Source organism: Stegodyphus dumicola, chromosome 6 (assembly GCF_044657685.1).
Source record: "Stegodyphus dumicola isolate Sdum_Otavi_A_Nest chromosome 6, ASM4465768v1".
Lineage (NCBI taxonomy): Eukaryota > Metazoa > Arthropoda > Arachnida > Araneae > Eresidae > Stegodyphus > Stegodyphus dumicola.
In genome coordinates this window covers 80,341,698-80,355,780 of record NC_140773.1, presented here as the reverse complement: position 1 = coordinate 80,355,780, position 14,083 = coordinate 80,341,698, and the positions used below count along the sequence as shown (strand labels likewise).

Sequence of the window (14,083 nt, the reverse complement as noted above, 5' to 3'; positions counted from 1 at the left end):
TATAGAGAATCACACTCACATATCCATTTAGTATTCAATGACATTTCATGTTACCGAAATATATTTTCATTTCTTTCGGAAAAAATAGTAAATATTTTTCAAGTTTTAGCATTATTGCAATTTATTAAAAAATATAAATTTGTATTATCAACATATAAAATGAACATGTTACTTGAATTAAAAAATATTTGAACAGTGCTGCCATCTAGTAAAAGCAGTTCCTACATGCACGTTGGGAAGTATTCGTCCCACCTTTTAATTTCAACCATTCTTAATTAATATATATGAATTCGAAAACTCATTTTTATCAGAAAAAGAAACTTTCACATAAAAATATTCGTTCTAACACTGAAAGTTGTTGTTCAGATGATTTAAATTCCATTAGAAATTAAGAAAAAAAAAAAAAAAAAAAAAAAACTGCTTCAAAATTAGACCTGCAAAGAAGTTTTATTTTACATTATTTCCATGAATGAATAATAGTGCTGCCATCTGTTATACATTTAGAGAGCTGAAAGGCATAATTATATGTATTATATAAATGGAATTTTGCAGCTTTCATCTGCGAGATAAAAACTGATAAAAAAGGTGGGACGCCTGGTGTTCCACCGCCCGTCAAAGGGTTAAGATAAGAAAATTCTGCAGGAGTCCATTGCTTACAAACAACTCTGAAAACAGTATCTTGCAGGTGCAGAGACTAAAGGGGTAGGGTAGAAAAATTTTCGTCAAACTCAGTTTATTGATGCAGAATGATAAAGCTATGGTCCACAGTACATTGAATAGATAAATTATATGATAGACCGCTATAGGTACATGTGGGATATTCTGGCAGTGAATAAATGAGTCTCTTCCTAATCTAAGTTTAATAAATGGCAGTTTTTTTATTGGTTATTGTGTATTTGTTTTGGTACGTAATAAGGAGCTGATTTATTAACCAGTGAGTTTAATAAGTGGTGGGTACTTGTATAATACAGCACAGTCTAAATTATATCAAAACTAAAAGAGCTTGTTTTATATAATTTATTTTTTATGCTTAAATTGACTATTTCAAGTAAATAATTTATTCTTCAGTATTACATTACTTACGTTAAATGAATATAAATTTGTTTTCAAGCATTAACTTTCTTATTCTATTAAATATTATAATTTTTTAGCAGAAGAAACTGAAAAAAAATCAGTGTTTCAGTTTTTTTTTTTTTTTTTTTTTTTCCCCTTGCACTAGAATCCTAGGCATTGCACTAATTCTTTCACCCTTTGTGACAAGTTTCCGACTTGTTTCTGGTTGAAAGTAAAGCTTTCCCCTTCGTAACTTTGATACCATAGTTTTGAGAAACACACAAACTATAAATTTTCATTCAAGCTAAAAAAATCAAAGCTATCTGAAGGGAAAGGCAAACAAGCCTCACTAAAATAAAAGAGAGGCAAATGTAAATTATGATAAGATGAATGTAAGAAGAGTTTGACTTAAGAAGATCAAAGAACCAAATTATTGAATGCTAGGTAGATTGGAAGATTTCAGAGAACTTTGTGTACTGCATGGGTATCTTAATTCCATATTTTCCCTGAAATCTTTGTTGACATATGTTGAAACAAATTTCAGTGACTTTTTAAAACAAATCTTGTAAATCATGATTTGCTATATTGTATTTATTTGAAGTGAGTAGGCTTAGAATGGGTGGAATATTCGCAATCGTAAGAGTAATAATTGCTCCTGAATATATAACCAGGTGGATTTTCCATAGCTGTTTTAAAATAAATACAAAAAGGGTTGGAGTTGTCCTTACATTTTTAAAATTCTTAATATTTCATGAGTATTTTAATTATTCTAGATTTTGAGTTAAGTGGATAAAAAAAGTATGATCCATTGACTTACATTCTGAAAATCAGGAAGACAAGATGCAGTTATATCCCAGATGGTATTAGGGTTAGGTATTGTATTGCAACAACAATGATCCATTTACTCATATCAGCTGCAATATTTCTGCTGATCTGTTGTCATACGTTTGATGATGTGAAAGTAATAGTTGGTAACTGAGAGAAGACTACTGCACAGCATAATGGGTATATTTTTCTTTTTTTTCTATGTATGTGTGTAGCATAAACTTGAAATTCTTTCTAGAGCTTCTTTTACCCTCAGCTATTGAGCTGAATTTCAAATCTATGGTTGTTATTTCAAATCCATTTTTCACCATTATCTCACTAATGAAGAAAATTTTACTGCTTGTTCAGGAAGAAAAACCAAATTTTAAATTATTTTGCCGTATTCAGATGAAAAAGCCCATGCAGTATCTACATGTTAAACTTTCTAATTGATTCAGGCAAGTACTTTAACTGAGCTGGGGCAACAGAGGTAAGAGGGTATCCAAAGAACTCATTTTGCTGAATTGTAGCCTGTGAAATAAGTGAATTGATATTGATCCTTTACAAATTCCTTAGTTTAAACTTATAGAGAAAAATTATCCTTGCTTTTATCCAGGATTGACATAGTATATTGATTGGTAAGTTTTTTCACTTTTATATGTTCACTGAAATGAACAGCTATTGTTTAGTCATTTATAGGCACTTAGGAATTTTATAGTTTGAGAAATTTGTATAAACTACTGGTCTATTTTCTTTACAGAACTTTTCAGATAACCTCATATTGTAAGTTTTAAGAACTAATTTGATTTTCTGCATACAGCAAAATCTCTCTTAACCGGCTCTCAGTTAATTGGGAATATCAAAATAACTGTAATTTTGAAGTTTTAAATTTAAATCTTAAATTTAAGCCTTCGAGATAAAAGAAAATCTGATCTAAAGACTTGAATGGGGTTCTGTTTGTGTTATGCGTCTGCTTCCGAATGTAACAAACCTTATTTAACTTAAAAACCAAGAAGTTGTATAGAATGTAAAGATGAACTATTGCTTTCTTTTTATGAACCAATATATGAACTTTGAAGGAAGTATCCATGATTTTGAGAAACAATTCTCATTATAAGATGCTGTATTTACTTTATTTCTTGCCTGGAAAGATATAAGGAACATTACTTTATGTTGCTGTTAGCATATTGTGAGCTATGATCATGCTCATAGAGAATGAATTAAGTGATGAAAATTCTTTTGTCTGTGAGTGTCCAGTATCTTAGATTTAGTTGCATTTTCTGAGAAGGTGCAGGTTTGGGAGGATGTAAACAATTTTGTTTCCATCACACACAATCAAAATAATGACATAATAATTATATATGTATTCAGAAGTGAGAAAGGTGATGAGAGAGTGGATGCAGTAGAAGAAGACACGAGGACCAAAAAAGTTATGTGGAAGGAAGCTGATGAAGGTTTTCAGATTACAATAAGATATTGTAATGACATTTTAAAGAACTCTCGCCATTTTTGAACGAACAACCAACTTTATTAGTCAAAACTTACAGAATAACTGAAAAACATTTTTAAGCGCGCATCGTCTGCGGGTATTCTCTGTGGATAATCGTCTGTGGTAATTTACCTTTCTTAGTGAATCTATGTTGGTAGCGTAGCAACGCAAATATGTTATAGTTTTAAATTCCTTCCCTCACGGGGGAACTATTTGAAGAAAAGTTTTTTCTTAATACATTATTATTATTATTATTATTATTTTTACAAGAGAAAGGTGTTCATGACAAATACAATTAGATATCTGACCAAATGAGTACAAGTGCTTTCAAAGAAGCATTTTAAATAAAAATATAAAATGTAATATTAAAATTTAAGCAATGAAGTTTTAAACTTCCTAAAATGTATATTTTTAGTGGTCAGATGTTTGGATACAATGACTTAAACTGTTAGCATTTTGTGGTGCTTCCCCTTTCTATGCGCATCTTCATATTTAAAAGGTTGTAAGATCAAAGCCCATCGTAATAGTCTAGAATTAGTCCCAGTGTTTTTATCCAACCATACTAGAGAGTTATGATCAGTCTGATTAATGAACTTACGAGGTCCATCTAAGTAGAATTTTAACTTTTATACAGCAAAGACAATAGCAGCACTCTCCCTTTCGACTGTACTGTATTTCTGTTCAGTAGGTAAAAACTTTTTGTTAAGAAATATTATTGGATGTTCTTTGCCTTTAGCATTTATCTGTGATAATACAACACCAATACCAATATTCAAAGCGTCGCACTGAACGATAAATGGTTGAGAAAAGTTCGCACTGTATAAGACTGGATTTTGTGTTAACCGTTTCTTGAGTTCATCAAAAGCGGTTTGGTAATCATCAGTCCAATTTATGGTTGATTTGCAACATTTTCCTTTTAAAAAATTTGTCACTGCAGAAATCACAGAAAATTCAGAAATATACCTTCAATAATACCCTGCATGTCCTAAAAATGACCTGATTTGTGTTTTTGTTGGTAGGTTTAGGGAAGTCCTTTATGGCTTGAATTTTTATTTTTGCTGGTCTTCTTTGACCTTGTCCTACTACATGACCTAGATATTTGACGGTCGTATGAGCAAACTGACATTTTGAAGGCTTAATATGCAGTTTAGCAATTTTTATCTTCTCCAAATTAATTTCGAAGTGCTTCAAATGTTCTTCCCAGGTTTGCAAGAATACTGAAACATCGTCAATATAGGGAACAGCAAATTCTTCACAGTTTCTTAATAATCCTGCAATCAAGCAACTAAAATCATATGGTGCATTTTTTTAGCCGGAAAGGTAACCTTAAGGGTTTAAATGTTCCAAAACTTGTCACAAAAGCAGCGTAATGCAAAGCACTTTTAGTTAGTGGGATCTGCCAGTAACCTCAAGTAAGATCTAGAACAGTTATATATCTAGCAGATGACACATCTTTTCTACTTCCGTTTTTAAAATCTCGGCTTGTCTGGCTGACATCCGATAAGGTTTTGCGCATATTTGTCCTTCTGCTTCCAATTCTATATCATGTAAGGTCAGTACATCCTGTTGATATTGTTGATATACATCAATTGTATATAACTGTTGATATACATCAATTGATATACAAGTATGCCTGTATTATCGCTAATACTTGTATATCAATTGCTTTAAATCTTTTCGTTGGTCTTCAGATAATAGTGAATTCAACTGGATGCCTTGCAAAACTCAGACATTTCAGTATCTGCACTATAATTTAGACTCGGTATTTCATCTTCATAGCCGCTTATCCTGTCTTCTAAACATAGCAAGTTTATATTTTCTGCTCGTTGAAAATATGGTATCAGCATATTAATATGGTACACTTGAGTTTATTTTTCTCGGGAAATTTGACTACATAATTCGTCTCTGATTATTGTTGCAACTATTTTTCCAGGACCTACCCATTTAACTGATAGTTTGTTTGGCTTCGAGGGAGCTACAACTAAGTCTCCTTCTTGAAGTTTATGTTCTACCGCTGTGCGATCATACCAGAGTTTTTGCTTTTCTTTCGTTTCTTCCATATGCTGGACAGCTAGTCCTTGAAATTTCCTCATTCGATTCATTAGTTAAAAAATATAGTCCACTACTGCATTTTCTTCCTCTTCTTTACCAGATAATTTTTCGTACAATAGTATAATTGGAATTCTTAAGTTTCTGGCATGAACTAATTCTGCGGGCGAGAAACATGTACTATCCTGAATAGTCGTTCGAAGAGCAAATAAAGCCTGAGGTAAGATTTTATCCCAGTCCGGACCAGATTCTAGACATAGGACTCGACGAATTCTTTTTAAGGTTCTATGCATCCTCTCTACAGGATTGCTTTGTGGGTGGTAAACAGGACTTTGTACAACATTTAATTCCGAATTTTTCTAGGAAATTCGATGTCAGCGCACTCATAAAAGATGTGGCTTGATCAGTTTGGACCTCCTTTGGAATCCATTCAACTAAAAATTTGAAGGAATACATCAACAATCGTGGTTGAACAAAGATTTGCGACAGGAACTGCATTCGGATATTTTGAAGACATGCAGTTATAAGATACTTATTTCCTGAAGGTGTCACGGGCGGAGGCTCACAAGCGTCAGCATTTATTTTTGAAAATATTTCTGTGATAACAGGGACAATTTTCAAAGGTGCTTTCTTTTTATCTTGTGGCTTTCTGATTCTTTGACATTTGTCACAAGTTTTAACAAAATTCTCGACGTCTTTGTAACAATTTGGCCAATAAAAATTTTTGAATAATGCATCTTTGGCCTTTGTTGCACCAAGATGGGCTGCTGTTTCTTCATGACAAATAGTCATTAACTGTTTCCGACATATTTCAGGAACAACAATCGATAGTCTTCATGTTCCATCACGATCTTCTTTTTTGAAAAAGAGCATTTGGCCTTTCGACATATACCTTGTACTTTTAGAAGATTTTATTTTAGCTTCTTCATAAATTGACTTTTTCATTCATTTTTCATTTAGCTTTCATAAATTGACTTTTTTCTGAATTCAACGCTCTCCTTCTGTTCTTGTATAAATATTTCTTGAGAGGCCTTTATCAGATTTAATTCTGAACGTTCATATTTCACAGCACGCAAATTTTCATTTTCAGTCAATGTGTCTTTGTCATTAATTTCAGAATTTAACTCATTTGTTGAGACCAGATTTTCCGTTTCTTTTAGTTGTCGCTGTTGAGTACGAGTTACGAGTTTATACGACGTTTATCATATGAATTTGAACTTCTTCCTCTAGTTTTGCTTCTTCAAATAATGCAGCGGCTTTGTTACCTAGAAGATATCTCCCTTGATCTAATGAATCTCTTAAGACTGCAGCCTTTGTTATTATAGGACCAAGATCATATTCAAGCTCTACCTCAGCCAAAGGTAAGCACACTGGATGTTCTTCCAGAGGTGTTAGTATCTACACGGTCTCACCCGTATACATGGAAGGCTGTACATACTTTTGGCAAATTAAATCCAAAGTTGCACCAGTATCTCTGTATGGCCATTTTATAGCCATTTACTTTACCTAGGCTGGTAGGTGGAGGCATAATATCCTTAAAACTATTTTGGGAAAATTCATTTGATGGTACAGTTTCATTGGATGCTTCAGTTTCTAAATTCTTCTTGAGTTTAACCCTATGATGTCAAAGATGCAAGTAAGATCTGCATTCATAACAACGAGGTTGTTTCATGAATTTTATTAGTACATTCTATCCTAATTATAGGTTTAGGATTAAAAGCTTTCAAGATTTTTTTAGGATTATATCTATTATTATTATTATTATTATTTTATTATTGCATTATTGCATTTTGTTCACATTTTGACGACTTTCTTGAAGTTTCAAAACTTGTTTTCTAGGTTTTTCCCTCTTAAAGCTCTGTTTAATACCCTCATACTAATAAGAGTGCTAGCTAATTTTTCTGCTAGCTCATATGGAGTTTCTAATTTCATCCCTTAGTCGAGAAAATGATCCTTTACTTCCATGGGAAACCCTATATTTAATTTGCTCGGTAACTATTAAATCTTTCATATTCTCAAATTTCTTAATTTCTAAATCCACAATCCGCTCCAAAAAATGACTATAAAGTTCATGAGCATAATTTCTCCAAGATTTTTCAGGAGTTTTTTTATGTCGATAAAAGCACTGTTTCAGCTTTACTCTGTTAAGTTTATATCTTCTTAAGATTAGATTGTTCACATATTCGTACTTAGTCGCATCTTCAGATGGTTCTCTGGCTAACAAATTGGAGATTTCGGTGGGTAAAACACCCAAAAGATAAGCCACCCAATCATTCTTAGGAACCTGAGCCATTTCAGCTTTTCTCTCGAAATTTATCAAATATAGTCCCATTTCATCCCTTTTTTCGTCAAACTTTGGAGTAATTTGTGACAACTGGATTTTGTTGCTTGATTTTACTGTATTCGCTGTTGATTCTCTAGCTCGTATTACTTAATTTTCAATTTCAACCCGCTTTATATCCAATTCATATGCCCTTGCTTCTCAAGCCAGACGTTCTTCTCTCGCTTCTTGAGCTAGGCGTTCTTCTCTCGCTTCTTGAGCAGGCGTTCTTCTCGAACCAGGTGTTCAGCAATTATTCGGTTTAGAATTAATTTAACTTCTTCCTCATGGTAAAACTGACTTTCAGTGATTATCTTTTTAATTTTTGGGACCTTACTAATTAGCAGCACTTCTTTGACTACTTCTATTAAATCTTGTTTTCTTCCTTTGGCAAAAAAATGACATGTTTAGAAATAGAAAAACTCTTCAACACTGTTTCAAAAGGCTTTTAGTCAATATTCAAAAATTCAAATCAACTTTCTCAATCTAGCCTTTTTTTATTAGAAATTCAAGTATGACACAACATATTTTTTTTTTCCTAAAACACTTAATGCAGTAAAACGTATGTGCTTTCCAATAAACAAAAATCTGCGAAGCGTGCTCTTAATGTTATACTAAAGTAAATTAAAAAAATTCAAGCCTCTAAATTGATTCACACAAAATTCTTGATTTGGGTCTGTAAAAAAAGAGCTCAAATTTCATAATAGAAATATTCTACTATTAACTTAGTAAATTTAGTAAAAATTTGATAGGGAATATATTTTAGCATATGATTCTCACAGCGTAAAGAAAAGGTGATAATGAACTTGATTGCAGAATTCATATGTACTGAAATGCTGATTTGGGATTACCAAGAAAACATCTCTCTTAAATGTTATCATCTGCAGTAAGTAAGCTGAACTAACAAATGGGAAAATACATCTATAAAGTAAACTATTTCTGAAAAGAAATGTAAGCATGAAAAACCCTGCATCTACCTTCTTTGCAGTATTTTCTTCAAATGAATAGGTAATTGCAAACAAAGGAACAACTTATGTAGACATTACAAAGTAGTGAGACCACTCAGGTTTTTATCCCTCTGGGGGATAGTATGAATGCAATTGAAAAATCCTTATCAGAGAATGTTTTTCATGGGTTATTTGACAATGCCTTGAGCAGAAAGAGGGATAAAAGTAAAGGGGTTAAAATGACCCCCTTCTGCCGTTCTAGGAATACATGCCAATATTTCAAAAACTAACAAACCTATAATGCTGAAAATTTTTTTACAAATATTTGTTATCTATTTAGGAAAAGTCAAAAAATTCCAAATGATTTCTTCTAATAAAACAAAAGTAATCAATAGGCAAAATGACTCCTACCGCTGTTCTAGTGTTAAAGTATGGAATACCCAGGCATCATGATGGCTTATATATCCAATTTTTTTCAATTTATCATGTACTGTATTTTTTTAATTAGTCTCTGATAGTTCCTGAACTATATAATGTGGATTTTCAGGTATAGCTTCTTTTAATATGGCCTTGTTTACAGAGGATGGTCTTCCAAAGTGGGCATTGATTCCAAGTCTTAAATTTCCATGCTTGTTCTTTACCTTTGAATTGTGTTATCAAAAACTGCACTTTGTCCATATACAGCAGAAATTTTATGAGTAGTCTGAAATTTCCCCTTTTTTAAAATTAAGGAATATAATATGACAAATCACAATACTAACTAGAATTACACAATGCAAGTAGAAATGATTGCATTTAAATACGTTTTTATAAATAATAGCGTTTTGATGAGTTTCACTCCTTATCAGCAGTAACAAAATAATAATAAAAAAACCCACTGTAACCTGAAAAATCTATGATTTTTCGATTTTTCAGATGTTTCAATATTTATAACTCTGTTAACAGTCTTGTGAAGAGGCAGACATTTGAAATTGTATGTCATCGCATTAAAAAATTCATAAGTTAATGCATATGGTAATTTTAAAATGCTATTTATTTTTGTGTTTATGAAATATAAACTGATGTATATGTGTTTTAATTTTAAATAACCTGTATGATTTTCGATATTATTTATTTAATTGGGATCGATAGATTGAAAAACACCACCAAAAGACTTCGCGTGCTACAGGTTCTGCTGATGATGCTGCAAAACATGAAGAGGTAAGTTCCAGAAATATATTATCCGGAAAAAATCTCTCCGGGATCGGTGAAATCCCATTGCTGCCGGTTATGAGAGATTCTACTGTACTTCAATATCGCTGCTTTTTTTATATTGAAGGAATTGTACATGAAATCAACAGTATTTTATTTGTTTACAATCATAAATAATTTTATTTTTAAATTTACTATAATTTGTTTAATTTTCTAAGAGAATTTTAAAAGCCAATAAATAATTTACTCATTAAGTAAATTTTTAGTATATAACAATGATTCCTTACCCTTATTAGTTTTCATATTAATATTTTAATTTAGAGTATAAAAATAAATATTGTATCTCAGTTTCATGTAAATTGCATACTGAGTGTAATGGTCGGGCGTTAAGTATTCTTAAATATCATTGTTTATTACTATTATGGAGGGGATATTTCTTAGTGTTTATTACTATTATGGGGGGATATTTCTCAGAAGTTCATATTTTACCTTAATTAATTAGTTTGTAATAATATGATTTTGACTCACTAGTGGGCTAGTAGTTAAGAGGAGATCATTTTTTCTATGAGTCATTATATCAAGACAGTTGAGAGTCCTACAAACACTTGCAAAACGCATAAATACAGTACAAAGTCCAAAATCAGGATAGCCAACCTTTTTTTTTTTTTTTTTTTTTCCTTCTGTATAAAATTAGGGAAAGGAAAATATAATACTCAAGGAAAAGCAGGTGTCCTGTAAAAGCAGACTGAAATTCTTCTCTGCATGTCACTTTCAAATGCCTGCTGGCTAGGATATCAGTCACTCCATGACCAATAATAATATGTTAATTGACATTGGCCATTACCACACTTTAGGCCCTTGAGCGATTGTAGTGATTTAGCACAAGAAGTGAAACTATAAGACATATATGTTTGGGATGAGATGTTACTCATACTGGTTTTCTTTTCCTTTTGGGGATAGCATCAGAGAAGGGAGAAAGATTTCAAGGAATTAAAAAAAGTTCATTTAATATAGTAAATTGTGCTCTTTCTTAACTTTCTGCAGGCCATTATTATAACAGTATCTTTATAAAATTAAAGTTTAAATTTTTGATTAATGTTGAAAAGAGTTTCAAATTATAAAGCTTCAGCAGCATCTGCAAAACAAAAGAATTTTTAATGTCAAGCAAGCAAAAAGTAGAATAACCGTAAAAAATGGATAAAGGGATATCTGTTATAATTATGCAAAGAGACAAAAGTACTTTTTTGAATTTTTCGTAGATTTTGACACTGCACTTGCAATGAATAACAGAAAAATCATTCATTGTGCTAAAAGTGTTGATTGAATGGGTGAGACATACTTCGTAGGGAGGACATGCCATAACAGATTCAGTGCTAATGGTTCAAGCGAATCTATTATATGAGGAAATAGACTTAAAACTGAGTTCACATATTTGACAGATTGGTTAACCAGATTTAAAAATGATTATGGTATAAGGCAGTTAAATATTTCAGGTAAGAAAGCTTTAGCTGATACTGAACAGTTTGCTGTTGATTTCATAGAACTTGTTAATTGTAAAAAGTTATTTCCAAAGCAAATTTATAAATAATAAAACTGCAACAAGGAAAAATTTGAAGTAGCTACAATACTGAAGAAACCAGCTGTTATATTTCCTCAAGAATCTGAAGTAGTATATGCGATTTTTATTAATTTCGTCTGAGAATTAAAAACTAATTCCTCTTTATTATGTGATATATATTTTAGTTTTTGTTATCTTTATGTCTATGAGTTAGTGTGTGTGTATCTTGGTATGTTTATATCCAGAATATCTTTGTGATTAGGGCAGAAAGGTCTCATCTGGTATCAAAGATTCAAAAGTAAGATTAATAGTTTTGTCATGTTCATGTGTAGCAAAAATATGCAAATGTAAACTTTTCAGAATCAGAAAAAATATACACTGTTGGGTATTTAAAGGAATGAGTATTTCCTCTGTAATCTGTCATTCAGATAAGAGTATGCATGAAATTCATAAATTACATCCAACATTAATGGATGATTAGTCTGAAAATCATTCCATGCAGGAGGCTTAGAAACATTTGAAATTACTTGGTTTACCAGGTAGTGCAAAAATGTTCTGATCATAGATAATTGTCCATACTGTACTTTAAAGATCTAGTAAAGATAATATCTCTCTCTAATTTTTCCCCTCCAAATTGTACATTCATCATTCAGCAAATGAATATTAGAGTGCTGTATGTGCAGGGATGCAAATATAAAGCAGCCTTTTTAGAATCTTTGCTGAATTTTCTGAACCATGCAAGATCATTCAAAAACATTAAATCTGCTGTGTGTGGATAGCTACCATATTTCTCGATGGTTATGATGATGAAGCTGCAATTTTTTTTTTTAATTACAAGCAAAAGGTGTAATTTTCTGATTAATGGAATTTACATAGAAATCTGGAAATGTAATAATAAATGAAGATAATATAACAGAAGGGTAAAAGTATATTTTAGGGTACCCCTTGGCGATTTTTGACGGTACATGGATACCGAGTTAATGCTATTCTTTGACTTATTATTTTGGCTAATCCACTACACAAAGCCAAAATAACAAGACAAAGAATTGCACAAACTCTGTATCCATGTACACATTGACCTATTTTACTTTAAAAAAAAAAAATCCCCGAATTGCACAAACTTGCATTGTGCACTCCCTTCACTTTGTCCATGTACACATCAATATATTTTCACTTAAAAGTCAAAGGAGCACCCAATTCTACAATACAGGCAAACAAAAAATACATAATCTCAGTAAACTACATTTTTAACCAAAGAATAACATAAAAAAGGAAAAACATGCTATACATTTTAGCATTACAAAAAGCAAATATCCACTTACCCTATTTAGAAGTTCCTTTGTCTTTAGTCTGTGGCACACAAAATTCCTTAACAGCATCCAAAAACTTCCTAAACTTATCTGAACTCGAATCCATATATCGGCATCGCCACATCTGAACCTTTCTTCGTACAAACACATTCAAATCCATCTAAACGGTTTTTACGTTCAACTAGACGCATGTCCTTCCTACATAAAGGACACTTATATAGGCTACTAAGTAAACCTTCATTTACACACCAGTCAATTAACGCTCTTTTACCCTTTCATTCCAAATCATACAGTAACTTCAAATTAATCTTACTACATTCAGCCATTCTACCGTCTAAACAATAAAACCAACACACACCATAAAAGCGAACAAAAAATCCCACGATTCAAAATTTCCCACAATCATGCACCCGATTATGTCACAATAGGGTTTCCATAATATTCAACTACTCAGGCTACCATAAATGAAACAACTTGATGATAAATGAAACAACAACTTCACCATAATACAAGGGGTACCTTAAAGTCTACTCTAACCAACATAAGTTTTCTATTATTGATGATAATACCCTATTCATCAATCGACTATGGGTCTGTTCAGACAGTGATATAGATATCATAGGCATAAAATGCAGGAGTTCCGTTAACACTTTTGAGATGAGGTTTAAGCTGTAGCCAGTTTCAGAAGCTAAATTTGTGCATGTGTGAATATGCCTACAGCTTTTTCGTTCAATAGGTTTCTCACATTCACTCTGGTTAGTTTACTCTTATACTAAGTTGACATAAAGTTGAAATAATGCCAAAACCTGTAAACCAGTTATGACATTTATACTACAATCTGAATGGAGCCTTATGGATAACAAAATCTGTTGTATCGTTTTGAATCCTGTTTGGAACTATATTGCTCAGCCGATAAAGAACATCCTCCTGAAATCTTGTACTATATGATACTTCTATCTGGAGACTCTAGAACTTCAATATCTGAAATCTGACTGGTGTAGAGTATATACCAATGAATTGTGTTCAGTCATTTCACCAAATGTCAATGCTGGTGTGTCTTGTGAATTATTCGCATTTTATATTCCTATCAGACATTTTGGAATTACTTTTCATGGTGAGATATCTGCTGTTATGGTAGCTGTACAACAACTTCTGATTAGGAATTTGACTTCTGTTAAGGTTATGATACTGTCTGACTTGAAGGCAGCTATTCAAGCTGTTGCTTCTGATGCCACAACTACATCTTTAGGTGTATTACAATGTAGAATTTATTTGCAATAGCTCAAGAGAAAGGGCATCTACTTTACCATTCTGTGGATCTCAGCCCACTCTTATGTATGGTAATGAACAACTCAATCTGTT

General features: G+C 32.0%; 1 protein-coding gene across 2 annotated transcripts in view; it reads left to right on the top strand.

The window, feature by feature from the left end:
• Positions 1 to 14,083, top strand: part of LOC118187545 (uncharacterized) — a 128,352-nt gene that overhangs the window by 54,928 nt on the left and 59,341 nt on the right. Inside the window, exon 4 of one of the 2 annotated variants that reach the window (XM_085818573.1) lies at positions 9,794 to 9,862. The exons of the other annotated variant lie outside the window; for it this stretch is intronic. Within the exon in view, the coding sequence (XP_085674699.1) occupies positions 9,794 to 9,862 (69 nt within the window). The remainder of the gene's footprint in view (positions 1 to 9,793; positions 9,863 to 14,083) is intronic. 2 annotated transcript variants of the gene reach the window in all.